The sequence below is a fragment of the Microcaecilia unicolor genome, chromosome 6 (assembly GCF_901765095.1).
Source record: "Microcaecilia unicolor chromosome 6, aMicUni1.1, whole genome shotgun sequence".
NCBI classification, from domain to species: Eukaryota; Metazoa; Chordata; class Amphibia; order Gymnophiona; family Siphonopidae; genus Microcaecilia; species Microcaecilia unicolor.
Genome location: NC_044036.1, coordinates 136029306 through 136055100, shown reverse-complemented (window position 1 = coordinate 136055100; position 25795 = coordinate 136029306). Strand labels below are relative to the sequence as shown.

Sequence of the window (25795 nt, the reverse complement as noted above, 5' to 3'; positions counted from 1 at the left end):
TCATGGCTTCTGCTGGTGCACAGTTGAAAGGTATTTTTAAACCTGCCTGGTGTTGCTTTTGTGCGTAGTAGCTGAGAATTCAGCCCTGACATGGGAAGGGCTGTGTAATTACAGCCTCTGTAGAATCCTTGAACCATGCTGACCCGGGTACTACTACTACTACTACTATTTAGCGCTACAAGGCATACGCAGCGCTGCACAAACATAGAAGAAAGACAGTCCCTGCTCAAAGAGCTTACAATCTAATAGACAAAAAATAAATAAAGTAATCAAATCAATTAATGTGAACGGGAAGGAAGAGAGGAGGGTAGGTGGAGGCGAGTGGTTACAAGTGGTTACGAGTCAAAAGCAATGTTAAAGAGGTGGGCTTTCAGTCTAGATTTAAAGGTGGCCAAGGATGGGGCAAGACGTAGGGGCTCAGGAAGTTTATTCCAGGTGTAGGGTGCAGCGAGACAGAAGGCGCGAAGTCTGGAGTTGGCAGTAGTGGAGAAGGGAACAGATAAGAAGGATTTATCCGTGGAGCGGAGTGCACGGGAAGGGGTGTAGGGAAGGACGAGTGTGGAGAGATACTGGGGAGTAGCAGAGTGAATACATTTATAGGTTAGTAGAAGAAGTTTGAACAGGATGCGAAAACGGATAGGGAGCCAGTGAAGGGTCTTGAGGAGAGGGGTAGTATGAGTAAAGCGACCCTGGCGGAAGATGAGACGGGCAGCAGAGTTTTGAACCGACTGGAGAGGGTAACGGGCTGGACCTAAGCATCCTACCCAATGCCTCCACGAGAATGCGCAACACTGCCGCTGGGACTCCAGACCAAGCTGTATCGTGTTGTGAAGTGTGGTGAGTAGTTAAGTTTTGGAATGCTAGAATGGCGTTTTGACAAAAAACATACAGAGAGAAGTAGGGAAAAGAGGCCTTTGCGGGGGGAGGGGGGGGGATTCATAAAAAAGACAAGAAAAAAAAACTTTCTGGTGCAGTGGATGAGCAGGAATAGCCTGTAGGCTGACTGAGGAGTCTGGTCTGCAGCACATTGCTTTAGCTGGGTTTTACTTGGTTGACTAAAGTAATGTAGATGGGCCATCAAGATTTGCATTTTGCATAAATATTAATTCTTATGACTGCTGGCCAGTGAGGAGCAGGGTCACAGTGAAGCATGTGTGCTGGCATTTGTGTTCTCTGCTAAGTTCACTGGTGAACACTTATTGCAATCGTGTATGTACCATGCTGGTGTGTTGCCTCAGAGAAAAAAAGGTGAACTGTTGAGGCTCCTTGTGACCTTGGACAAGTCGCTTAACCCTTTATTATCTCAGGTATAGGCATAGATTGTGAACCCTCCAGGGACAAGAAATACCTAATGAACTCATGTTGCTAGCTCTGTGGGTGCTGACCACCCCATTATTGACTACGCTCCGCCACTGTGTGCAGAGAGAGGTAATTTGTATTGTGTTTGGCTCCCCCAATCATTTTGAAATGTTGGTGCCAATGACTGCGAAGGAGACAACAAAAGCGAAGCTAGACAATGTCGAAGTTGGTCAGAAATTTTATTGAAACATCCAATGACTCGACACAAGCTGTGTTTCGGCCACAATGGCCTGCCTCAGGAGTCTTTGTCTGGATGTTCTCTGAGCACTCTAGCTTTCAAAATAGCAATGGGTCAACATGTACCTTTAAGTAGCAATATCTATGCTTCAACAAGTTCTGCTGCTTTCTCACTCGGAAAAGTTAACTTTACGTTTCCGAGTGAGAAAGCAGCAGAACTTGTATACTGGCATAGGGAATGCACCTGCAAACCCCAGAAGAAAAAGTTGCTGCAAGCTTTTGTGATGAATTACACAGGTAAAAGGGCTTCTGAAAACTGCCCCCCCCCCCTTGGGTAAAAGTATGAACACGCATGCTATTACTCACACCGAGCAGAGTGTTCCAGAGTGAGGCTTGCAAACGTGTAATATTGAATTATCAAACGTACGTGTTTTCAAGGGAAGAAGTGCCCACAGAGAAGGGAGGTGAAAATCTTTGCAGGGACTTTAACCTGGGCAGTTTTGAAACGGGAAGGGTGGGCACACTTTTCCTTTGAGAACTGGTGCAAGGTCCTCAGGAAATCAAAATTGCTCCCAAAATGCTTATTTCCGATTTGATGAAGAAGGGCAACCTTCGAAAGCTAATCAAGAAATGTATTAAGTTATGTCCAATAAAAAAGGTATCATCTTATTTTCTTTTCCATGTTTTATTTTGTTTGATTTCTATTGATAACTCCCAATATGTGGAAATTAGAAATGAGGCAGTGTGTCCTCCTTGCCCTTCCTCTGTGGATCAGGTTACTGGTGTCTCAGCAGCCCATGTGCATTGTAAGACCCCAGCTCACTTTTTACAAAATATCCAGCTCGTTAATTCCATATAACCACACCAAAGGGTAATACCCATGGCACTGCTAGGGTGAAATGAAATTCCCTCCCTTCTCCAACCAATTGCATTGGTAACCTTTTTTTTTTTTTTTTTTTTTTTTGAATGGTCACCCCCTCCCCCTTCACAGAGGCCTCAGTGAGCAGCATTCCAGCACTAGCCTGGTGACCTTGGCTTCCTCAAATCTTTCTGACTGAGAGATACTGGGAGGGATTCAGATAGGTTCTCACAGGCAGAGACATAACTGCTGTAAGAGGGCCTATTGAGTGAAAGCCACAACAGGTCTGTGGTAATATTATCACAGGGGAGACCTTGCTGAAGCCTGCCATTGCTTTCTTTGCCTTGGGCTAGTAAAGTAATAAGCTGGTAAGGGCTGGCAGGCTCTGAATTATTGATAGAACCTTTACAATTGCTGCTCATAAGGAAATTCCAGTGTCTCACATTTCTGCTGACTTTGAATAGTAGACTCAATTTCCCTTCAAATGTCCACTACCCACACTGGATAGGAGAGAGAGGACGAAGAGTGGAAGGGCTGATACTGGGTCAGATGGAGGAGAGGGAGAGTGGAAGGTTTGACACTGGGCAGGATGGAGGAGAGGGAGAGTGGAAGAGTTGACACTGTTGATAATGGAGGAGTGGGGGAGTGGAAGGTTTGACACTGGGCAGGATGGAGAAGTGGAACGGTTAACACTGGACAGGATGGAGGAATGGGAGAGTGGAAGGCTTGTCACTGGGCAGGATGGAGGTCTATAATGAGTGAATAGCTTATTTACTCTTTCCAAAAATACTAGGACTAGGGAGCACACAATGAAGCTAAAAAGTAGTAAATTTAAGACAAATCAGAGAAAATATTTTTTCACGCAACATGTAATTTAAAATCTGGAATATGTTGCCAGAGAATGTAGTAAAAAGCAGTTAGTGGGGTTTTAAAAAGGTTTGGATAGCTTCCTAAAAGAAAAATCCATAAGTCATTATTAATATGGACTTCGGGAAAATCCACTGCTTATTTCTAGGATAAGCAGCATAAAATGTATTGTGTTGTTTTGGGATCTTGCCAGGTACTTGTGACCTGGATTGGCCACTGTTGGAAACAGGATGCTGGGCTTGACGGGCCTTCGGTCTATCCCAGTATGGCAACGGTTATGTACTTATGTACTTAGACGATGGAAAGGCTGACACTGGGCAGGATGGAGGGGAGGGAGAGTGGAAGGGTTGACATTTCGTAGAGTGAGAGGAAGAATGGAGGGGTTAAAGAAAACGTTTCTCTTGCTGGTCGAAAATCTAAGGAAGCATTTGTGTGGAGGGAGTGATGAATGTAGAGCAGACAGAACTCTCTCTTTTCTAAGGACTATTTTTGTGGGACGTCTCTGCTGTTCCACGTGACCTTCTCTTCCTTTAATTCTCTTCACTTGAGCTTTGAAAAGTGCCAGATGTTACAATCCAGCTCAGCCTATTATTAGAGACAGTTTCCAGTTTCCTTAGGGGTTGCACAACATCTGGTGATATGGATGAAAGAACTAGAGAATGGCTTCACTCTGCTTCAGTTATTGGAGAGAGCTGGTGACTTTGGCTTCACCCCCCCCCCCCCCCCTTTGCACCCTGCATGCCTTTCATGACTGGCCTCAGGCTGTGTCTTTGATACACAGAGTTTATCCTGTCTGGGTGTGGTATAGGATCCCAGGTTGATAGGAATGTGCATTGGATATTTTCACTGAAGATGTTCTTTCACGGGCCTCTGAGGTGCGTTTCCAGCCCTCATGTTTGGGGAAGTGTATGTTGTACATTTCCCACGGTTTTTACTTTCACAGGCAACAGTCTGAACATGCCCTTAGTATGAGAGGAAGGCTGAATCAGTTTTTTTTTCCATTTTCATTCCCTTGGGCAAGACTCGGCAAGAGAAACAAATTTGTGTGCACAAGTTATAGAATAAGTCCAGTTGCATGTGCAACAATTCAATTATTGGCCGTAATTGACACTAATTAGCAGTTACATGTATAACTTTCTTTAGTCGCTATTCTATAAGTTGTTCGCTCAAATTCCTTATGTTGCAGGCATTACTTCCAGCGTGTCTCCTTTCTGTCCTTGGAACAGCTGAATGCTCAGCTCCCACCTTTCTTTACAGGTTCACAAGACCGTTTGCTTTTTCTGGTGGATCCTCCTCCACTTCCATCCCACTATCAGTTGGTGTACCTCAGGGCTCCATCTTGGAACCTCTTTTTTTCTCCATCTATACTTCTTCCCTTGGTGCTCTCATCCCATGATTTTCTGTATCACCTTTATGCTGCTAACTCCCAGATCTACCTCTCCACACCAGAAATCTCAGCAGGAATCCAGGCCCAAATCTCAGCCTGTCTGTCTGACATTGCTGCCTGGATGTCTGACCGTCATCTGAAACTAAATATGGCCAAGACTGAGATTCTTATTTTTCCCCCTAAACCCACCTCTCCTCTTCCCCCATTCTCTATCTCTGTGGATAACACTCTCATCCACCCTGTCTCATCAGCTCGTAACCTTGGGGTCATCTTTGACTCCTCTGTCTTTTTCTCTGCACATATCCAACAGACTGCTAAACCTATATCATCACCAAAATTCGTCCCTTCCTTTCTAAGCACACTACCAAAACCCTTTTCCACACTCTTATCACCTCATTCTTAGACTACTGTAACTTGCTTCTCACAGCTCTCCCAATAAGCCCTCTCTTGTCCCTTCAATTTGTTCAAAATTCTGCTACATGACTTATATTCCGCCAGTGTGGCTATGCGCATATTAGCCCTCTCCTCAAGTCACTTCACTGGCTTCCTATCCGTTTCCGCATACAGTTCAAACTCCTCTTATTGACCTATAAGTGCATTCACTCTGCAACTCCTCAGTACCTCTCCACTCTTATCTCTCCCTACATTCCTCCCCGGGAACTCCATTCACTGGGTAAATCTCTCTTATCTGTACCCTTCTTCTCCACTGCCAACTCCATACTCTGTTCTTTTTATCTTGTTGCACCGTATACCTGGAATAGACTTCCTGAATCAGTACATAAGCTCAGACTGGCTGTATTCAAATCTAGGCTAAAAGCCCACCTTTTTGCGGCTGCTTTTAACTCCTAACTCCTATTCACTTGTTCAGTACCCATGTCTGTTTTATCATTCCCACCTTAAGTAATTCCCTTATCTCTTACTTGTCCTGTTTGTCTGTCCTAGATTGTAAGCTCTGTTGAGCAGGGACTGTCTAATACGTGTTCAGTGTACAGCGCTGCTTACGTCTGTAGAAGTGATAAGTAGAAATAGTAGTAGTTTTTTCTTTTTACGAAGATTGTAGCCAGTAGATTTCATACCTTCAGGATGCGCTTGCCAATATTTGCAGGACACACCCAAAATGTATAAATGATGGAACTAGTAATTCTGGGGGTGCTGCAGCTTTCACTTAGGCTGCAGGTTTCCAGTTCGAAATGGGTCAAAAACAGTTTTCTGCCCCCTTCCCCCATTATAAAAATAGCCGCAAATCTTCCACCTACATATAAGTACATAAGTAATGCCATAAAAGACCAAAGGTCCATTGAGCCCAGCATCCTGTCCCCAACAGCAGCCAATCCAGGTCAAGGGCACCTGGCAAGCTACCCAAATGTACAAACATTTTATACAAGTTATTCCCGAAATTGTGGATTTTTCCCAAGTCCGTTTAGTAGCGGTCTATGGACTTGTTCTTTAGGAAACCGTCCAACCCCTTTTTAAACCCTGCCAAGCTAACCACCTTCACTACGTTCTCCAGCAACGAATTCCAGAGTTTAATTATGCGTTGGGTGAAGAAAAAGTTTCTCCTATTTGTTTTAAATTTACTACACTGTAGTTTCATCACATGCCCCCTAGTCGTAGTATTTTTGGAAAGCGTGAACAGACGCTTCACATCCACCTGTTCCACTCATAAGTACATAAGTACATAAGTAGTGCCATACTGGGAAAGACCAAAGGTCCATCTAGCCCAGCATCCTGTCACCGACAGTGGCCAATCCAGGTCAAGGGCACCTGGCACGCTCCCCAAACGTAAAAACATTCCAGACAAGTTATACCTAAAAATGAGGAATTTTTCCAGTCCATTTAATAGCGGTCTATGGACTTGTCCTTTAGGAATCTATCTAACCCCTTTTTAAACTCCGTCAAGCTAACCGCCCGTACCACGTTCTCCGGCAATGAATTCCAGAGTCTAATTACACGTTGGGTGAAGAAAAATTTTCTCCGATTCGTTTTAAATTTACCACACTGTAGCTTCAACTCATGCCCTCTAGTCCTAGTATTTTTGGATAGCGTGAACAGTCGCTTCACATCCACCCGATCCATTCCACTCATTATTTTATACACTTCTATCATATCTCCCCTCAGCCGTCTCTTCTCCAAGCTGAAAAGCCCTAGCCTTCTCAGCCTCTCTTCATAGGAAAGTCGTCCCATCCCCACTATCATTTTCGTCGCCCTTCGCTGTACCTTTTCCAATTCTACTATATCTTTTTTGAGATACGGAGACCAGTAGTGAACACAATACTCCAGGTGCGGTCGCACCATGGAGCGATACAACGGCATTATAACATCCGCACACCTGGACTCCATACCCTTCCTAATAACACCCAACATTCTATTCGCTTTCCTAGCCGCAGCAGCACACTGAGCAGAAGGTTTCAGCGTATCATCGACGACGACACCCAGATCCCTTTCTTGATCCGTAACTCCTAACGCGGAACCTTGCAAGACGTAGCTATAATTCGGGTTCCTCTTACCCACATGCATCACTTTGCACTTGTCAACATTGAACTTCATCTGCCACTTGCACGCCCATTCTCCCAGTCTCGCAAGGTCCTCCTGTAATCGTTCACATTCCTCCTGCGACTTGACGACCCTGAATAATTTTGTGTCATCGGCGAATTTAATTACCTCACTAGTTATTCCCATCTCTAGGTCATTTATAAATACATTAAAAAGCAACGGACCCAGCACAGACCCCTGCGGGACCCCACTAACTACCCTCCTCCACTGAGAATACTGGCCACGCAATCCTACTCTCTGCTTCCTATCTTTCAACCAGTTCTTAATCCATAATAATACCCTACCTCCGATTCCATGACTCTGCAATTTCTTCAGGAGTCTTTCGTGCGGCACTTTGTCAAACGCCTTCTGAAAATCCAGATATACAATATCAACCGGCTCCCCATTGTCCACATGTTTGCTTACCCCCTCAAAAAAATGCATTAGATTGGTGAGGCAAGACTTCCCTTCACTAAATCCGTGCTGACTTTGTCTCATCAGTCCATGTTTTTGTATATGCTCTGCAATTTTATTCTTAATAATAGCCTCCACCATCTTGCCCGGCACCGACGTCAGACTCACCGGTCTATAATTTCCCGGATCTCCTCTGGAACCTTTCTTAAAAATCGGAGTAACATTGGCTACCCTCCAGTCTTCCGGTATTACACTCGATTTTAGGGACAGATTGCATATTTCTAACAGTAGCTCCGCAAGTTCATTTTTTAGTTCTATTAATACTCTGGGATGAATACCATCAGGTCCCGGTGATTTACTACTCTTCAGCTTGCTGAACTGACCCATTACATCCTCCAAGGTTACAGAGAATTTGTTTAGTTTCTCCGACTCCCCCGCTTCAAATATTCTTTCCGGCACCGGTGTCCCCCCCAAATCCTCCTCGGTGAAGACCGAAGCAAAGAATTCATTTAATTTCTCCGCTACGGCTTTGTCCTCCTTGATCGCCCCTTTAACACCATTTTCGTCCAGCGGCCCAACCGACTCTTTGGCCGGTTTCCTGCTTTTAATGTATCTAAAAAAGTTTTTACTATGTATTTTTGCTTCCAACGCTAATTTCTTCTCAAAGTCCTTTTTTGCCCTCCTTATCTCCGCTTTGCATTTGGCTTGGCATTCCTTATGATCTATCCTGTTACTTTCAGTTGGTTCTCTTCTCCACTTTCTGAAGGATTGTTTTTTGGCTCTAATGATTTCCTTTATCTTACTGTTTAGCCACTCCACTCCACTCATTATTTTATATACCTCTATCATGTCTCCCCTCAGCCGTCTCTTCTCCAAGCTGAAAAGCCCTAGCCTCCTTAGTCTTTCCTCATAGGGAGGTCGTCCCATCCCCGCTATCATTTTTGTTGCCCTTCGCTGCACCTTTTCCAGTTCTACTATATCTTTCTTGAGATGGTTTAGAGCTGTGACAGAGGGCTGAATTTCCTTAGGGATCCTGTGGTCTTGTGTGTAGCTTTGGGACATGTTAATGCAGGCATGGTTGTAATAGGGGGACTAGATAGCTCGGGATACTGTGAGATCCTGAAACATCTCTTTTGGATCCTGCTTCAAATCCAACCTGTTTAGTCGTAATTAGAAACATATCTGAAGGGAACTCAGCAGGGCCAATGAAACTAGTGTCCAAATTCTGCTTCTCCCACTCACAATTCTTCTGATTTGGGTAAGTCACTTTACCATTCATTGCCTCATATGCAAATGTAGATTGTAACAGAACAAAAAACAAGTGCAGTGCGCCTGAAGATGAGATGTAGATAACAAACTTTATTGGGGACCCGACATGGGCCATGTTTTCATAATGCCTGTATCAGGGCATTCACCTGAAGATGTGGGGGTCAAGGAGGAAGAAGGTAAACAGACAGCTGGGAATGTGGACCTGCAGGTTGGGAGACTCTCACAAGCGCATGATTGGGTAGACCCTGAATGTACTGGGCTGTATTGGAAAGAGGAAGTACACTTGTCAGAGATAGGCAATGACCTTTTTAACAATGATCTGCAGGAGGCATTGGAGAAGGTGTTCTAATTTGTTCCAATATGTTAATCACAGGCCACAGTTAGTTGTGGGGGAGCCTGGGGCACATCCACAGAACTACCCTGGGCTGGTGGCAGGTGTACCTGAGCCAGAGGGGAACTGGATGGACTAGAGACAGAGATTTGACCGTGAAAGGGCTGGTGTACCCATGAAACAATGCACAGCTCACGCTGGAGCCTCTTTGGGTGCAGGATGGGGCCACCTTGCTTCACTGTTGGTGCCACCCCCACCACACCTACCGTTGGAGATACTGATGGCCTTGCTGGATCCCACGGCGGGCTTGCTGGTGGTTGAAGTAAATGTACAAGGTTGTTTTCCTTGCATGTTTATGTCTCAATAAAGCTGTGTGGCTGGTCAGGCCTCTTGGATGAAGCTATACCATCTCCTATTGAGGAAGACGGGACAGGCATGAGTTCAGAAATGGCAGGGCAAGGGGAGGTTTATTAATTTAGCTCCTAGAGCCCAGCCCTGCTTCTCTGCTCAGCCTTGCCCACCTTTAAAGAGCCTCTAATTGAGGTTTCAGCATCTGGAGGTTAAGTGGTTTGCTTGAGGTCATACATCGATTGTGACATGAAGGAATGAAAATGTGGTCTCTGCTGTATCGCACTGCGGCTCGGGATTGCTGAGGAGAATGTGAGTGTAACGTTAGCTAATTCATTCCAGACCCTGGCATGGAACTCATCTCTTCCTCTTTCAGATCTCTTCTTTGCAGGGTGTAACTGCGTGGCTGCATTAATCCAGACCTGGCACAGTGGGAGATGGGGAGAACATAGGCTCCAAGCCCTCCTGCCAGACCCGCCTGTGTTTTTACTGACAATTAATTCCAGCTTCCTGCAGCCTAATGGAAACATTCCATTTCAGAGCCTGCATGCAGTGTCCGAGTCTGCAAGAGTTCAGGAGATATATCTGTGTACTGTAACTCAAGGGCTCCAAGGGAGAGGAGAGAGCCTTGACTGTGGTATTCAATGAGGGGCTCTCTGAGCTGTCTCCTAGTCCCATAAGCTGCACTGTTCCTTCTTTGATTTTCCTTTGTTGATCTTGTAATGTTCTGTGGGGTAGCTGGCTGGTCTGAATCCCACTGCAGGACTTTCTAAGCCAGGGAGTGTATGTTCTTGTTTTTTTTTTATTTTTTATTTTATTTTTTTTTAGTAGGTTTGGTGTTGCCTACTATTTCAGTGACATCACAGTTCTGTGTTAGGTTGCAGGATAAATTTGGCTGAAGAATGCTACATGCACTCCCAAAGCCCTTTCAGAGCTAGCAGTGGTTTTCAGGGTCGGGTAGCTGTTATCTCTCTGGTGGTTTTGATGTTGTTTAACACCTGGGTTAAACCTGCTGTAAATAGCACAAAAAGGCTTTTAGGAGGACTCGTACAGGATTTCAGAAAGATGAAAGACTTTTTGCAGGTGCGAATTGTTCAAGCCATCAGAGCATTGAGCTGAGAAGCAGATATGCCAGGGTTCAAGTTCCATTTGTGCCACTGACATTGGGCAAATGACAACATTTCCTATTACTTCTGATTCCCTCTTAGTCCTTTTGGGGATGACACTTATACCTGAAATTTCAAGTTTCATAGTTATTTATTATTCAGCCTATTATTCCAAATAACTAAGCAGCTTATAATTTTAAAATCAAACAATGTAAAGTTTGTACAGTGGTATAAACACAAACTAGCAATCTGTAATTATAAGCACAATGTATCAAATGAAAGCTCAACATACTGCAAAAAGACATTCACAACTCATAATGTGCAATTAAAAAAAACCCACGAGAGATAATTGCAGAACTCACATCCAGAGAGGCTCCCAGCCTAGCATTCAAACAACCCCCCCCCCCCCCCCCAAAATAAATCATAGGTACTCTGATTAGCACATGCAAGATGGAAGTACTCCTAGCAAATACCTTTCTGTGTGTGTGATAGGAGGTTTTTAAACCAGTCTTAAATTTCATCTAGGCTGGTTCTAATTGCAGATCAGCAGGCAAGTCTTTCTAGAGGCGTGGGGCAAGAACCCCAAATGCCCAGCCCTGTGTGAACACTTATTGGTGTTGTACTGTACTGTATATGCTCAGCAGTGCATTAAAAATACATTTATCACTAGTACTTCAGATCCGTGTGTGCTGCAGCCCACGGAATAGCAGGGGACCCAAGAACTCAGATGTTGTGTGTCAGCCTGAGGAAGAGGGTGACAGACATTACTGCATTACAGGCAGATAAACTGGTTCAGGAACCAATTTTATCCGCAAAAACAGGTGCACGAGGTGAACACAGATAGATAGATTTTAAGATCTTATGCTTTACTTTCCGTTTTAAAAAGACTTGGGATTAGATTTCCTAGAGTGTATTAACATATGTATAAATGATCTGGAAATGAGTGACAAGTTTTCAGATGACAGAAAAACTATTCAGAGTTGTTAAATCTTGTGCAGACTGCGAGAAATTGCAGCGAGACCTCACAAAACTGGAAGACTGGGCATCCAAATGGCAGATGACATTTAATGTTATTGGGAAGAATAACCCACATTATAGCTACATGATGCTAAGTTCCACATTAGGAACCACTAACTGAGAAGAAATCTACTTGTCACTGTGGACAATACATTAAAATCTGCTTAATGTGCAGAAGCAGCCAAAAGAGCAAATAGAACTTTAGGAATTATTAGGATAGAGAATAAATCAAAGGATCTCATTATGCCTTGGTGAGACCACATCTTGAGTATTGTGTGCAATTCTGGTTGACGCATCTCCAAAACAATATGGTGGAACTGGAAAAGGTACAAAGAAGGGCAACCAAAGTGATTAAGGGGTGGAAAAACTCTCATACGAGGAAAAGCTAAAGAGGTTATAAACTCTTGGAGAAGAAATGGCTGAGGAGGGATATGATAGAGGTCTGTAAAATACTGGGTGAAGTGAAATGGGTAGAGATGAATCAATGGTTTATTATTTCAGTACAAAGACAAGAGGACACTTTATGAAATTTCATAGTAGCACATAGGAGGAGTAGCCTAGTGGTTAGTGCAGTGGACTTTGATCCTGGTGAATTGGGTTCAATTTCCACTGCGGTTCCTTGTGACCCTGGGCAAGTCAATTAACCCTCCATCGCCCCAGGTCCAACACTTAGATTGTGAGCCCCCTAGGGACAGAGAAAGTACCTGCATGTAATGTGTACAGCACTGCATACATCTAGTAGCTCTATAGAAATGATTATTAATAGTAGTAACAATACACCATTTATAAACAATTACTCCTCACTTTTAAGGCATTTTGGGTAGGTTTACCTGAATACTTATCTTCTTTAACAGTCCCCTATTCTCCGTCTCGTGTTCTCTCAGGCCCACAACAGGCTATTGTTGAATCCACCAGGCACAGAGCTTTCTTTTTCACCATCATTTTTCTGGAACACAGTGCTCCTAGCGATACGTGCAACAAGTTAAGATCGCTTTGAAAACCTGGCTTTTTACTCTTGCTTTTGGCTCTGCATAGAGAGGGGTGTCATCCGTCTGCCAGGGTTTGCTCTTTTTGCACTTATTCCCCCTCCTTGTCTTTCCCCTCTTCGTTCATGACAACCCACATAACCAACCTTCCTTCTAATTTTCCTTGTAACTTGACTTTGTTTCAGCGTATGAGTTTTCTTCCGTATCCAAAATTGTTGTTCCTTTCCTACTAAATATTTGTAATTTTTTAGCCTGTACACCTACCTCCCTGTCTGCCAGTTAGTAAGGCCGGTATAAAAAGGGAAATAAATGAATGAATGAATAAAGTAGTTGGGTTTCAAAATGGTTTGGAGGAAAAGTCCATAAACCGTTGTTAAGTTAGACTTGGGGAAAACCACTGTTTATCCCTGGGGTTAAGTAGCCTGGAATCTTGATACTTTTTCAGCCTCTGTTGGAAACAAGATACTGGGCTAGATGGACCCGTGGGCTGACCCAGTAGGGTAATTATAATGCTTTTAGGGCTAAATTCAGTAAATGGTGTGCAAAACTCACTGCCCATTATAGCATAGCACTGAACGCTGATTTTGGCACCCAAATTTGGGTGCCAGGACTTATGCCAAATTCCCAGTGCAAATTTTAGGAACATCCCCTGACCCACCCCTAGATCTCCTATGGCCATGCCCCTTTTCGGTTGCGCTATGGGATTTGAGTGTACATTGTTATAGAACAGCGCATAGTAAACTGTGCGCCCAATTCCAATTTGGTGCCAATTAGTGTTAATTAGCACCCTTTACTAATTTAATTGGGTGCATATCTTAGATTAGTGCCATATATAGAATCCGGGGATTAATGTGTATTGTTAGTAAATAGGACGCATTGCATAAAGTGGTTCGCATTCATGGCGTTAACGCGTCCTGACGTGATATTCCACTTTCTTAAGTCTAGCTCCCAATTCATGCCACTGAGGTGAGAATATTTGTAGGTTGTGGAAATTCCTGGATAATCTGAGAGTTTAAGGGGCCGATATTCAGACTGTGGGATTTAGCCGGGTTGACTCCGGCGGTCGGCGCTGAACCAAGATTTTCAATACCGGGCCGTTACCAGTGACCGGTATTGATTAATCCAGTTAATTTTTGGACGGTTTCCAACATAACAGGCTAAGTCAGTAGTCAGACTTAGCCGCTTATGTTCAAACTGGCCAAAGATATCCTATGTATTCGTGCGGCCAAATATAGTCACTGAAGTGGGGCTGAATATCGGCAGGTAGCTGGTTATATCGCCCACTATAACTGGCTATCTGCTAACCACTATCCAGTGACTTTCAGGAGTAGCTGGTTATCTCCTGCTGAATATAGCCAGTTAAATGCTTTTGAATATTGGGGGGTAAATGTATAGCATATAGTGGTCCTTTAGAGCCCTGTGCTAGCAGCAGGGGCCGTTTTCCCCACGCACCAGGGCTCTTTTTACCACAGCAGGTAAAAAGCCCCCTGTCAAACGTGGCCACATGGTGGGAAGCCCTAAGGGCTCCCACCGTAACCCAGTGGTAACCGGGCAGCGCACGGTAATGCCTGATTACCACCTGGTTACCGCTGCACAAGCCATTCCTGGGGGGGGGGGGGGGGGGGGGGTTCGTTTTCTCCTGGAAATGACGTGTGCTTGGAGCAGAACTACCACCAGTGGCCACAGCGGGCCAGTGGTAGTCCCGATTTAGCATTTCATAAGCCTGCATTGGGCTTACTGACGCTTTATAAAAGACTCCCTCAGTGAAGAGTGGAGACTGTGGTCTCTCGATAAGACACAGTTTCAGAAGTCAAGGAACACACTGGATATTTGTTATTATTTATTTATTAGGATTTATTTACTGCCTGTTTGATTAAAATCACCTACAGCAAGAATAAGCCAACCATGGGCAGTGCATAATTACAGCAGTAAAATATTCAAATAACAGTACACAGGATGCTATTTACAGTTTCAACACAATACACAATCAAACGTCTTAATAGACAGCGTAGGGTGTAACAGATGGACAGATAAGATAAACAGGAGTTAGACTAACTTAAGAACAAATTGCATGTGGGTTTAGAAAAGGGGCAGGAAAATGGTTTCTGCTAGGAAAAGAGTGGAAAAAGCAACTCCTGCTACCGTTTGTGCAGCTGGTGTTAGTTCTTGTAAGAAATTTCATGTTCGCTCAAGAAGTGTCACACTGTGTAAGCCCAGCTAGGAAGAAGGCGTGGCAGGGTGTGTGTCAGCATGTGGCAGGCTGCATATCAGCATGCCTCAGGTGCTCTGGCAGACCTTCAGAAAGAATGCAGGAATCTCTCCTCTTTCCCAGTATGGCAATACTTATGTACTATGCCCTGCGGTGCTGTTCTATCGCTAGCTGGATGTGGTCATTCTGGATGTGGATTCTCAGGGACGGCGCCTTCGTGCTGGATTTTACTGGAGCCTGAGACAATGCTGTGGCCTCACTCTATTGCTTTTGATGAGGCTTCAAAACGTTCCTTCAGTGGCTTTTGCATAGACTGCACTGCTTCACGCCACCTTGTAGGCGATGCTTTTTGCTTTCATAAGCTTTTGATTGCCATTGTAGGACCTTCTTCTTGGCTTATCAGTATGGTGTCCTGATCTTTTCTGTGTTAACCTCCCAATAATCTTCCCGTTCCAGCCAAAGGAGTTATAAAGAACATTTAGGATTCAGTCTCTTCCAGATCTAGGTGTAGAGACAACTGAAGTTCTGCCTGTTGAGCAATGCAGGGACCTGTAATTGTTCTACCAAAGTAAAGGAGTTCTGACATTTTTCTCATACCCCATTTTTTTTTTAGACATGGGTTGTCTTCCTTTCTGATTGTCAAGGTGGGAAGATATATCCCATGGAGGGTAAACTGGCTGGTAGAAAAACCCAGTCCAAGAGGAGTGCCTTTTCTTTAGTTACAGATTCCTGACCAGTGTACCTTCCTGCAAAAGGACCAAGATTTTGGTCCTGAGTCCCTGGCCATTCCCATATCACCAATATTAAGAGACAGCAAGGCCGCTCACTAGCACAGTCTGTGATCCTAAAGTAACACTGGAAGTGGGAACCAGTCAGAAAGTCTGGAAAGCAGCTAGACCTCTTCGGGTGAAGAGTCCAGCAGCCTTCTCCTAGAGAAAAGGATAAAGGAAAAGAGATGCAACACAGTTCAGCCTGAGAAGGAGAAAGCAGGGACTGTGTCCCAGAAGATCAGCCCAGGTAAAGCCTCCAAGGCCAGAGCCATCCCTCTGGGGAGAGCCAGCTTTTCACTGAGCCTAGCAACTAAGAATAAAGGATTAGTGAGCAGAGTATAAAAGATTGTATCATTTACTATTTAACTTGCTGAAACATGTCTGACAGATACGATTCATGTAAATAGTTGCTGTGAAGTCATGCGCCAGTTATATGAATTTTAAGTTTGAGTAAACTCTTCATGTTTAGATATCCACGTGTGGGTCGTTCTGTTGACTGATAGAAGAATGCTGAGTGTGTCGATGGAAGTGCAAGCCGGCCTCCTAGCTTTGCTAGTCCCGGCCCTGATCTGCAAACTCCAAATGTAATAGCCTACCCTGATGCTCACTGAGTAACCTAGGGTACATAGGTTTCTGTGCTGTATGGAGAAGTAGCCAGTGGTGTGCTGGAGCAGGCTCTCACAGGCTCTCGAGAGCTGTTTAAGTTTTTAAGAACTTTGGGAGCCGGTTCTCCATGGCTACTTTAACAAATGGATCCCAAAATGTGGGCTTGGGCCCCTCCTGAATTCTCTTTTACTTTGCTGGCGAGAGAGAGCCCCCTGTTAACAATTTACCAGCACACCCCTGGAAGTAGCCTTGTGATTAGTACCTCAGCCCGGCTGATATTTAGCAAATCGTGATTCGAAAGTGCCAAACCCCTCCGAGAAAAACTGTACTGGCTACCAATCAAAGAACGTATTACCTTCAAAATCTGCACCCTGGTCCACAAAATTATCTACGGCCAAGTCCCAGGATACATGACAGACCTCACAAACCTACCAGAAATGAGTAAAATATAGTGGCTGGTATGAATGTCTTATTCCTTCTTAGATGCATGTTATACTGGTAGACTTCTTAACACCTCCACGTCTGTTTGGTTTGTAAAGATCTCATTCCCCCTGCCATGTGTGCCGTCTTTCCTCTGCTCTCTCAGAGTACGATCAATCCCCGGTTCTTCATTGCGGAGTTAATTACAGTTGCTAATGGGCAAGATCATTGAATACTCATACTGTACCAGAGTCAAAATGTAGCTGAGACACATGTAAATTTAACAAAGTTTAATATGGAACAGTGTGATTTCCAGTGTGTGTTTTCACAGGATCGTTCTGCCAGGGTTAGAGTTGGGGTGATCGTAACTGAGTTTAATTATCAAACGATACCCAGTTGGGCGTATTCAGATCACACTGCTAAAAATGATTAGTTTGAACAGTGGCAAGATGGCATGACCTGTTTGGATGCTCTTTATATATTTTCAGCCTGGTCTTGTTTACTTAACAGGAGTTTCATATGTTTGTACATAAAGTGTGTTTTTTTTCTAGCAAAAAAGGTGCCAGTACTCAAATGATAGGCCACCCTTCAGGGGTGGGGTGATCACTGAGGGACCCACCCCACAATAGCCAGGCCCCTTGCAGCCAGTCACAGTCAAGGCAGAATTGGTGTGTAGAGCCTGAGCTCTTCCATTAAAACTTGAGGACCATGGGTCAATTTTAGCAGACAATGGAAAAGGTGCCAGTACTCAGTACCCCCTCAAAAAAAGCCCTGCATAAGAGAGGCAATTTCTAAATACCATTTACCTGGGTAAGCTGAAATCTGAAAATTGCTCATCCTCCCTTTTTGAGTCTGTCTGGCTTTCAGTATCTGTTCTTTTGCTTTGAATCCAGCTGCTCTGTGCCACCACCTAGAACTTGCTGCCCCAAACAATTACCTAGTTTTCTTAATGGTTAAGCCGGCCCTGCCCTGGTGGGGGGTCACTAGACCACATCAGACTTCAATAATGTCTAGACTGTCTGCTCTTCGACCCTTCATATTGGCATAGTGGGTTTTAAGTTTTACAGAACCAAGGAATATACTGTGACTTACAAGTATAACGTATAAAAATGTAAATTACCCAACAAAATATTAACCTATAAACAATCGAGGAGTGGAAACAAGGATGCTGACCGTTGAGGACTCCACAACATGTCAGGAGATAACAAAACTATAAAAAATTTGAGAGCGCCTGGTTTTCAATTCCTTCTTAAATTTCTTGTAGGGTTGGGACTGAGTTTCTGGTGCTATAGACCGCGCAGAAAACTGCAGCGCGATTATGTGACCTTGATGCAACAGCGGCTTCACTGGCTCAGTGGAGTTTAGGGTTAAATTTGAGCTTCTACTAACAATTGTGCATAACCTTTAATCTGGCCCTCCCTTTTACAAAGCAATACCTCTGCTCATCTGGTTAGCTTGTGTTCACAAGACTTGTTGTTCCGCCATTAAGCGAAGGTAGGAGTCTGTTCACTCAAGTTGGGACGTTCTCAGTCTTTGAACTCAGATTATAGAATATGCTACGTCAACCTGTGGCAGACGTTTGCACTTTTAGGAAAGATCTGAAGACCTATCTGTTTAGACTGGCATATGTTTAACCACCTAGATGCATTATGTATGCAAATTAAATCTGTTATGTTATTGAATTCATGGGCATTTTGTTATTGTGATTTATGCTACTTTATGTTCATTGTACCTCACCTTGAGCTGTAGTGATTAGGTGAGCCATAAGCCTATGTTTTATCAGATAGGTCTTGGGGCGTTGAGAACAGGACTTGGGACCCTGTTTACTAAGGTGAGCTAGTGCTTTTTAGCACTTGCTAAATGCTAGGTTTGCCCATATGTTCCTATGGGTGACTTTAGCGTTTGGTGTGCACTAATCAGCGTGCGCTAAAAATGCTAGCGCACCCTTAGTTCGGCTTAGTAAACAGGGCTCCTGGTTTGTCCTACAAGGATTTGGATTGACCTGCCAACTGATGCCAACTGATGTCCAACCTGCCAGCTCCAGACTTCGCACCCTAAGCCTGGAATAAACTTCCTGAGCCCCTACGTCTTGCCCCATCCTTGGCCACCTTTAAATCTAGACTGAAAGCCCACCTCTTTAACATTGCTTTTGACTCGTAACCACTTGTAACCACTCGCCTCCACCTACCCTCCTCTCTTCCTTCCCGTTCACATTAATTGATTTGATTTGCTTACTTTATTTATTTTTTGTCTTAGATTGTAAGTTCTTTGAGCAGGGACTCTCTTTCTTCTATGTTTGTGCAGCGCTGCGTATGCCTTGTAGCGCTATAGAAATGCTAAATAGTAGTAGTAGTAGTAGTAATCAGGGTGCTGCCCTAGGTTCTTTGAATGAATGTTCACAAGACATTTCCATGGTTCAAAAAGCCTTTGAAACTAAATTTAGACTAAACCTGTTGTGTTGGTTTACAGAAAACCTTGATTTCAGTATCATCTATTGATGGGGTTGGGGTCTGTGCTTCATAGGATATCTTCTAATGAAGCATACACTTATTTTGCGAGGGGAGAGGTCTGAGAAGTTGCTGATTATAAATGGTCCAGTGGGGAGAGATGCCCAGAGAGCTGGTAATTCAGTGCCCGGTACTACCCTCCCCCCCTCCAATAACAATCACTGAATATCTGGGTCGAACTCAGCCTGCCCCCTAAGTACATTTCCTACCTGGTGGCAGGATACAACCTATTTTACTGTTTTATCTGCTGTTTCTCCTCTTTGCCCCAGGATTATCCAGAGTTTTTCCTGCTCATTTTTTTGCGGGACGTCTTTGATTTTTCCCTTAATTATGGGAAAAGTGTTGTGTATTTTGCACCATACAAAAGGAAAAGCATTTTTGTTTCTTTTTCTCCAGTATTGCATTGCATGCAGAATCTGGCTTCTTGGGGTGTCCAGTTCAGTTTTGTCTGCCTTTTTCTGTTTCTAATCTGTGGTCACTTGTTCTGTATTTAGTGAAGGGTCTGTCTGTGTTTTGCATGTGTGACCGAGGTCAGCTAGTCTGCTTGCGTGTAGTTTCCAAAAAAAGTCTGCAAACCGAATGCACAGGCCTGGATCCAAGCTCCTGCCCGTCCCTCCCTCCTCCTCCATGCCAACACTTTCAATGTGCCTCACTAAGCTGATCACACATCTAGCAGATGGACAGTGGGAGCCGCCAAATTTCAGACCCCATGGAGTTCCAGATTCTTGCTTAATTGAGGAGGAAAAACATTTCAGTGCTCTCAGTCCCAAGGATGAGGATTAGCGCTTTTCCAGAAGTACCTCGGTTAGCACTGCGTGCCTGACTGCATTGAGTGGACGCTCTGGAGGGCTGTCTGAGCCATCTGGGCACAGTCAACTCATCAGATGGCCAATGGTCTGTAATGGGCTCCTCTTTTAGAAGCAGGGTATCTGCCATTAGGGAACTAGCCAGCATGCAAGCGGTTAAAAGAGTTGGCAGGAAAAAGTTATTTTTACCCTCATCCCTCCTCCTCTGTTGAAATATTCTGGTCTCTTTGTCTGGAGTGTGATGCTACATGACTGGCATTTTATTTATGTAAAAGTCCCACACGAATTTATCCTCCCATTTAGCAGCATAAACAATCTTTCATAATATCCTTTTTTTTTTTTTTTTTTTTTTACTATGTTTATTTACATTTCAAACTTAAGTATTTACATTTTTAGAAGAAAACCTCTTCGGCTTTTCTGCGCACACCCTGTGTTGCTGCTGTCTGGTTTGTCATCAGAAGGAGCAACAGAATCCAGACCTGAAACATAAGTCAAAGACATTCTGGCTATCTGTCACTAAACACTGGACTGGAACTCTAGGAAGAAAGTAAACATGTGGATTATCTCTGGGCAGTGCATTTCACTACTCTGGGTTGTGCGGTCAGCGGTTCTTGGGTTCTGGTTTCTTCTTAACTGGTTCTTTGAAATATAAATAATTCCTTTCTTTTTGCTTTACTCTGGGCCTTATAGAGGTAATTTTTTACCTATGCAAACACAGTAAAAAGTATGTGCAGATGTTGCTGGATTTTCAAAGCAAAAGTGTGCACATAACTCTGCTTTGAAAATGACCCCTAGAAAATGATATGCCCTTGTTGACATTTGCTGTGTGGGGCACCCGGGTTTTCTGGATAAAATTGCATAAAAGCATCGATTTTCACCAATAAGTGCATAACCTACACCCAGCTGCTCGGGCATGCTGCTTGGAAGAGCTGGTAAACATGAGCACACGCAGGCTGGACATACGTGCATGTACTCATATCATCGCTGTATCTGGAAAGGCCTTTGAAAATGTCGCTCCCTATCGGAGATATTTTGTGAACCATTTTGAGTGTTTCATAAATATGAGGAAGAGGGTTCTAAGTTCATCTAAATCAGTGTTTCTGAAGCCAGTCCAGGAGTACACCCTAGCCAGTCCGGGTTTCAGGACGTCCACAATGAATAGGCATGAGAGACTGGTATGCAGTGCAGTGTATGCAAATGTGTCTCATGCCTATTCATTGTGGATATCCTGAAAACCAGAGGGGTGGGGGGGATACTCTAGGACTGGCTTGAGAAACACTGATCTCAATAAATGTATGAAAGGCAAAATGCAGCGTGCTGAGTGCGCATTCAGTAATGGCATCTGCTAGCGCAAGTCGGCTTGTACACTCCCACATTTAGCTGTCCACTTAAGTCATGTCTGTGGCAGTTGTAAATGCAACATCTAAATGCTACACTTTAGAGCATAAATGATGACAGTATTTTAAAACCTATTATTATTATTATTATTATTAACATTTGTATAGCGCTACCAGACGCACGCAGCGCTGAACACCTGACATAGAGAGACAGTCCCTGTTCAATAGAGCTTACAATCTAAAAAACCTAAGGGGCTGATCTTCAGACTGCAGGAGATGGCTGGGCTGCCTCCGGCGGTCAATGCTGAGCCTGGACATTCATTGCTGGGTCGTTTCCGCAGACCGGCATTGAATGTCCAGTTTATCTTTGGCCGGTTTCAACTTAACTGGTTATCCGCTGACATTCAGCATTGGCCGGTTAAGATAGGCCCCGCTATTTCAGTGGCCTAATTTGGCCGCCAAACTTAGCCGACTGTGTGCTGGGCATTGGCGCATAGCTGGTTATATTGCAAGATATAACCGGCTAAGTGCTAACCAGCAATATTTAGTGAGAGAGAACCATCTGTGTCCCTCTGAGTGTTGCCAGATATTGATTTATTTATTGGGATTTATTAACCGCCTTTATGAAGAGATTCGCCCAAGGCGGTGTACAGCAGATATTTTGTTAACAGCATAACAATAGTAAAATAACCAAGAATAAACATAAATACAATAAATGAGGTAAACTTGAAAACAGCAAATTGAAATCTAATAATAGAACTATCATGAAATAGGATCAGAAATATACACGTTTAACAGCAGTAGAATTCAATTAACAGAGTCATAATATGTTGCAAGCATAATAGTGATGGAAAATTTAATAAGCAATGGAAACAAAAAGCGAGGGCGAGTTGAAGAGGAAATCAGGAAGTCTTTACTAATGGCTAAATAACGACCCGACACTGCTGTGTTTCGGCATCAAAGCCTGCATCAGGTGTCAAACAAATCTACATAGAAATTCATACATATAGTATGTTTCCATCATATACATTATTCTATAAACTGTCATTATTTATTATAATTTTTTATACGTATACACGTATCTCTATTTTTTATTTTCTATTATGTATTTAGCCCTTGTAATCATCCATACAATACAATTTTCCTATATATGTCACTGTTTTACATGTCATGTTTTTATATTTAATTTATTATATTTAATATTATTTTTTATTTCTATGTAAATTTGTTTGACCCCTGATGCAGGCTTTGATGCCAAAACACGGCCGTGTCAGGTCGTTATTTAGCCATTAATAAAGACTTCCTGATTTAAGTACATAAGTATTGCCATACTGGGAAAGACCAAAGGTCCATCGAACCCAGCATCCTGTTTCCAACAGTGGCCAGTCCAGGTCACAAATATCTGGCAAGATCCCAAAAAAGTACAAAACATTTTATACTGCTTATCCCAGAAATAGTCCAATTTAATAATGGTCTATGGACTTTTCCTTTAGGAAGCCGTCCAAACTTTTTTTTTTTTAAATTTCATGAAGTCTTTATTATCAATTAGAGCAGGTGGTACAAAATACAGTGGAGAAGGCAACATAAACATATAGCCGTCCAAACTTTTTTAAAACTCTGCTAAGCTAACCGTCTTAACCGCATTCTCTGGCAACGAATTCCAGAGTTTAACTACACGTTGAGTGAAGAAAAATTTTATCCGATTCGTTTTAAATTTACTACATTGTAGCTTAATCATATGCCCCCTAGTCCTAGTATTTTTGGAAAGCGTGAACAGATGCTTCACATCTACCAGTTCAACTCCACTCATTATTTTATAGACTTCTATCATATCTCCCCTCAGCTGCCTTTTCTCCAAGCTGAAGAGCCCTAGCCGCTTTAGCCTTTCCTCATAGGGAAGTCGTCCCACCCCCTTTATCATTTTCGTCGCCCTTCTCTGCACCTTTTCTAATTCCACTATATCTTTTTTGAGATACGGCAACCAGAATTGTACACAGTATTCAAGGTGCGGTCACACCATGGAGTGATACAAAGGCATTATAACATCCTCATTTTTGTTTTCCATTCCTTTCCTAATAATACCCTCTTCAACTCGTCCTTGCTTTTTGTTTCTATTGCTTTTGCTGTACACGTTTTGGAATATCTAATAAGGACACAGCTGGTTAAGTACAATTTAACCAACCAGAAGCCATTTCTGGCTGTTTAAATAGTTTTAAATGTCGTCTGGTAAGTGCGCAATTGTTTGACATGCCCACACCCTTCCTGTGTTCTCCTCCTACGAATACCCTGTTGCAGTTACGCACTATTCCCCCTAGATTCAATAAAGGCCACCCAAAATTGGGTGCCATCCTGAGATGTGTGCACAACTTAATTGGTTAACGAGCCATTGACGATCAATACTTGGATGGTAATGATCAATTATTGATGTTAACTGACAACAATTAGGATTTGCGCATGAAGCTGTGGCAAAAGGGGGCCTGCGTTGGTGTCATCACGTGTTTTTGACACCTGCTGAGGTCCCCCTTTACTGCAGCGGGTAAAAGGCATATTTTTGTTTTTCTTTTTTTAAAGAAATGGATGTGCAGTAAGTGATGGGATGGGAGCACTTACTGCCACCCATTGAGGGGGGTAAATGAGTGTAAAATGCATAAATTACAGCATTTTATACTCAGTGCGCGTACTTGTTTGCGCCACCTGAAGTCTGTCCAAGTGCTCGCCCACAGCGAAGGTTTATGCCATGCGAACATTGTGCATACTTTTACGCTGGTCGGTATTTTCTAAGAGGTCGTTTACACACACGTGTCCACTTACAGTGCATAAATGATTAAAAGACCACAATTTATTTGCATTCTTGGCACCTAAAACTAGTGATTCCTTATAAAATTACTTGCAAATAGTGTATCCATGGGGCTGTTAGCATGAGAAAGAAACCCTGGTGGGGACCACTGTTCCCTTTAAGCTGAGTGGGCGGGCATTCTGCTTCAATACTGTGTTTTCAATTCCCTGGAGTCCTCTCAGAACTTGCTTGTCCCTCACTATTGAAAATGTGAGGGTGAAACAGCACCCCTCACTGGCAGGACTCCTTCTCAGCTTGGTGGTGGGGACCTCCATCCCCTCTGCTCCTCGACTTCCCCCACCCCTTCCATATAAATCTAGGCTTCCATCAATCTCGTATGTCCAAGGAGAACAGGGTGTAGCTTGACGGCTTAAAACCAGTGGTTCTCAAATCTAAGACTCACAGTCTGGTCTGGTTTCCGAGATTATTCTTACTGAATATGCATGAGATGTTTCCATACTACGGAGGCAGTGAATGAAAATGTCTCTCATGAATATTCATTATGGCTTGAAGACTGAGAACCACTACCTTGGTGACAGATCTTGATTTACCCCCAGCCCCTCCGATAGCTCCCCACCAGTCCTGCTCTTCTCTTTGTGCAGTCTGTTATTGGAACTTGCAGGATCCTGCTGGTGGGAGTACCAGTAATGCAATTGCGCTGACCTGAGCTGTGCTCACGTGCATTCATGATACAGTAGAAGCTGCCACGGCAAGCTTTGTTAATAAAAGTGAGGAAGCTGGGTGCTTTCTGTTTTACTGTTATCCTTGTTATAATACCGTGTCCAGTACATGAATTGCTGTGTAAGGTCAGTGAAGACATCAATATAGAGATGGAATTAATCAGTAGGAATCGTGCAATTAACAATCTGTGAGGGGACACCCTCCTCCAAGGAGTATATATATAGCAAGTATGTCAAATCAGCATATACAGATTCTGTTATTTTCTGTGTGTTCACTGCTTTCCTCAATCTTGTTGTTTCCCTGATTTCATTATAAATGATTTGTGACTTTATCTGTACAATGATTAATGATCAAATCTGTCTCCCCCCCTCCCCTTCTACAGCCTCTGCAGATCGATGACAATTTCTGTGGTCTGGATTTCAATCAGCCACTGGGTGGCATGGTCACCATTGAGGGAATCCCCCTCTTTCTGGACAAAGAGGACGGAATGACCTCAGTAGCTGCTTATGACTACAGGGGACATACGGTCATTTTCGCTGGGACCAGGAGTGGGAGAATCAAAAAGGTAGGATCTCCACCGTGACAATACTAGAGGAGGCTGAAGAGTGACCAGTGTCCTTGGTAACCTGCATGACGAGTGAGTGGACAGGGATTTGCTATGTTCAATCATTTGCCATAATTCATTCCACTGCTTCTGAGCTTCAATTTTAAATCACTTTTTAAAAATTACTTTATAAATTTCCTTGGGATCCAAGAATTTTTCAGAAGTGGAATAAAGGCAGAAAAGAAAAGGCATCATGGTTCCCAAACCATGGCATGTTACAAGATTATGATTCAGAATGAAGATGGCAATGGTGAAATGAGTTGGCATCCTAACCCATTGTACACTGTTACTGTCGTGTGCTAGGCAGAATGTGATTAGATGTTCGCTAGTTAATGGTTCTCCAACTTAAATGAAAGTAGGGCTTCTT

At 43.5% G+C, this 25795-nt stretch overlaps 1 protein-coding gene across 2 annotated transcripts in view; it reads left to right on the top strand.

Annotated features, from left to right (window-relative positions):
• Nucleotides 1–25795, top strand: part of PLXNA1 (plexin A1) — a 551734-nt gene that overhangs the window by 97712 nt on the left and 428227 nt on the right. For both annotated transcript variants that reach the window (XM_030205992.1, XM_030205991.1), the window contains exon 3: nt 25207–25389. In XM_030205992.1, coding sequence (XP_030061852.1) covers nt 25207–25389 — 183 coding nt within the window. The remainder of the gene's footprint in view (nt 1–25206; nt 25390–25795) is intronic.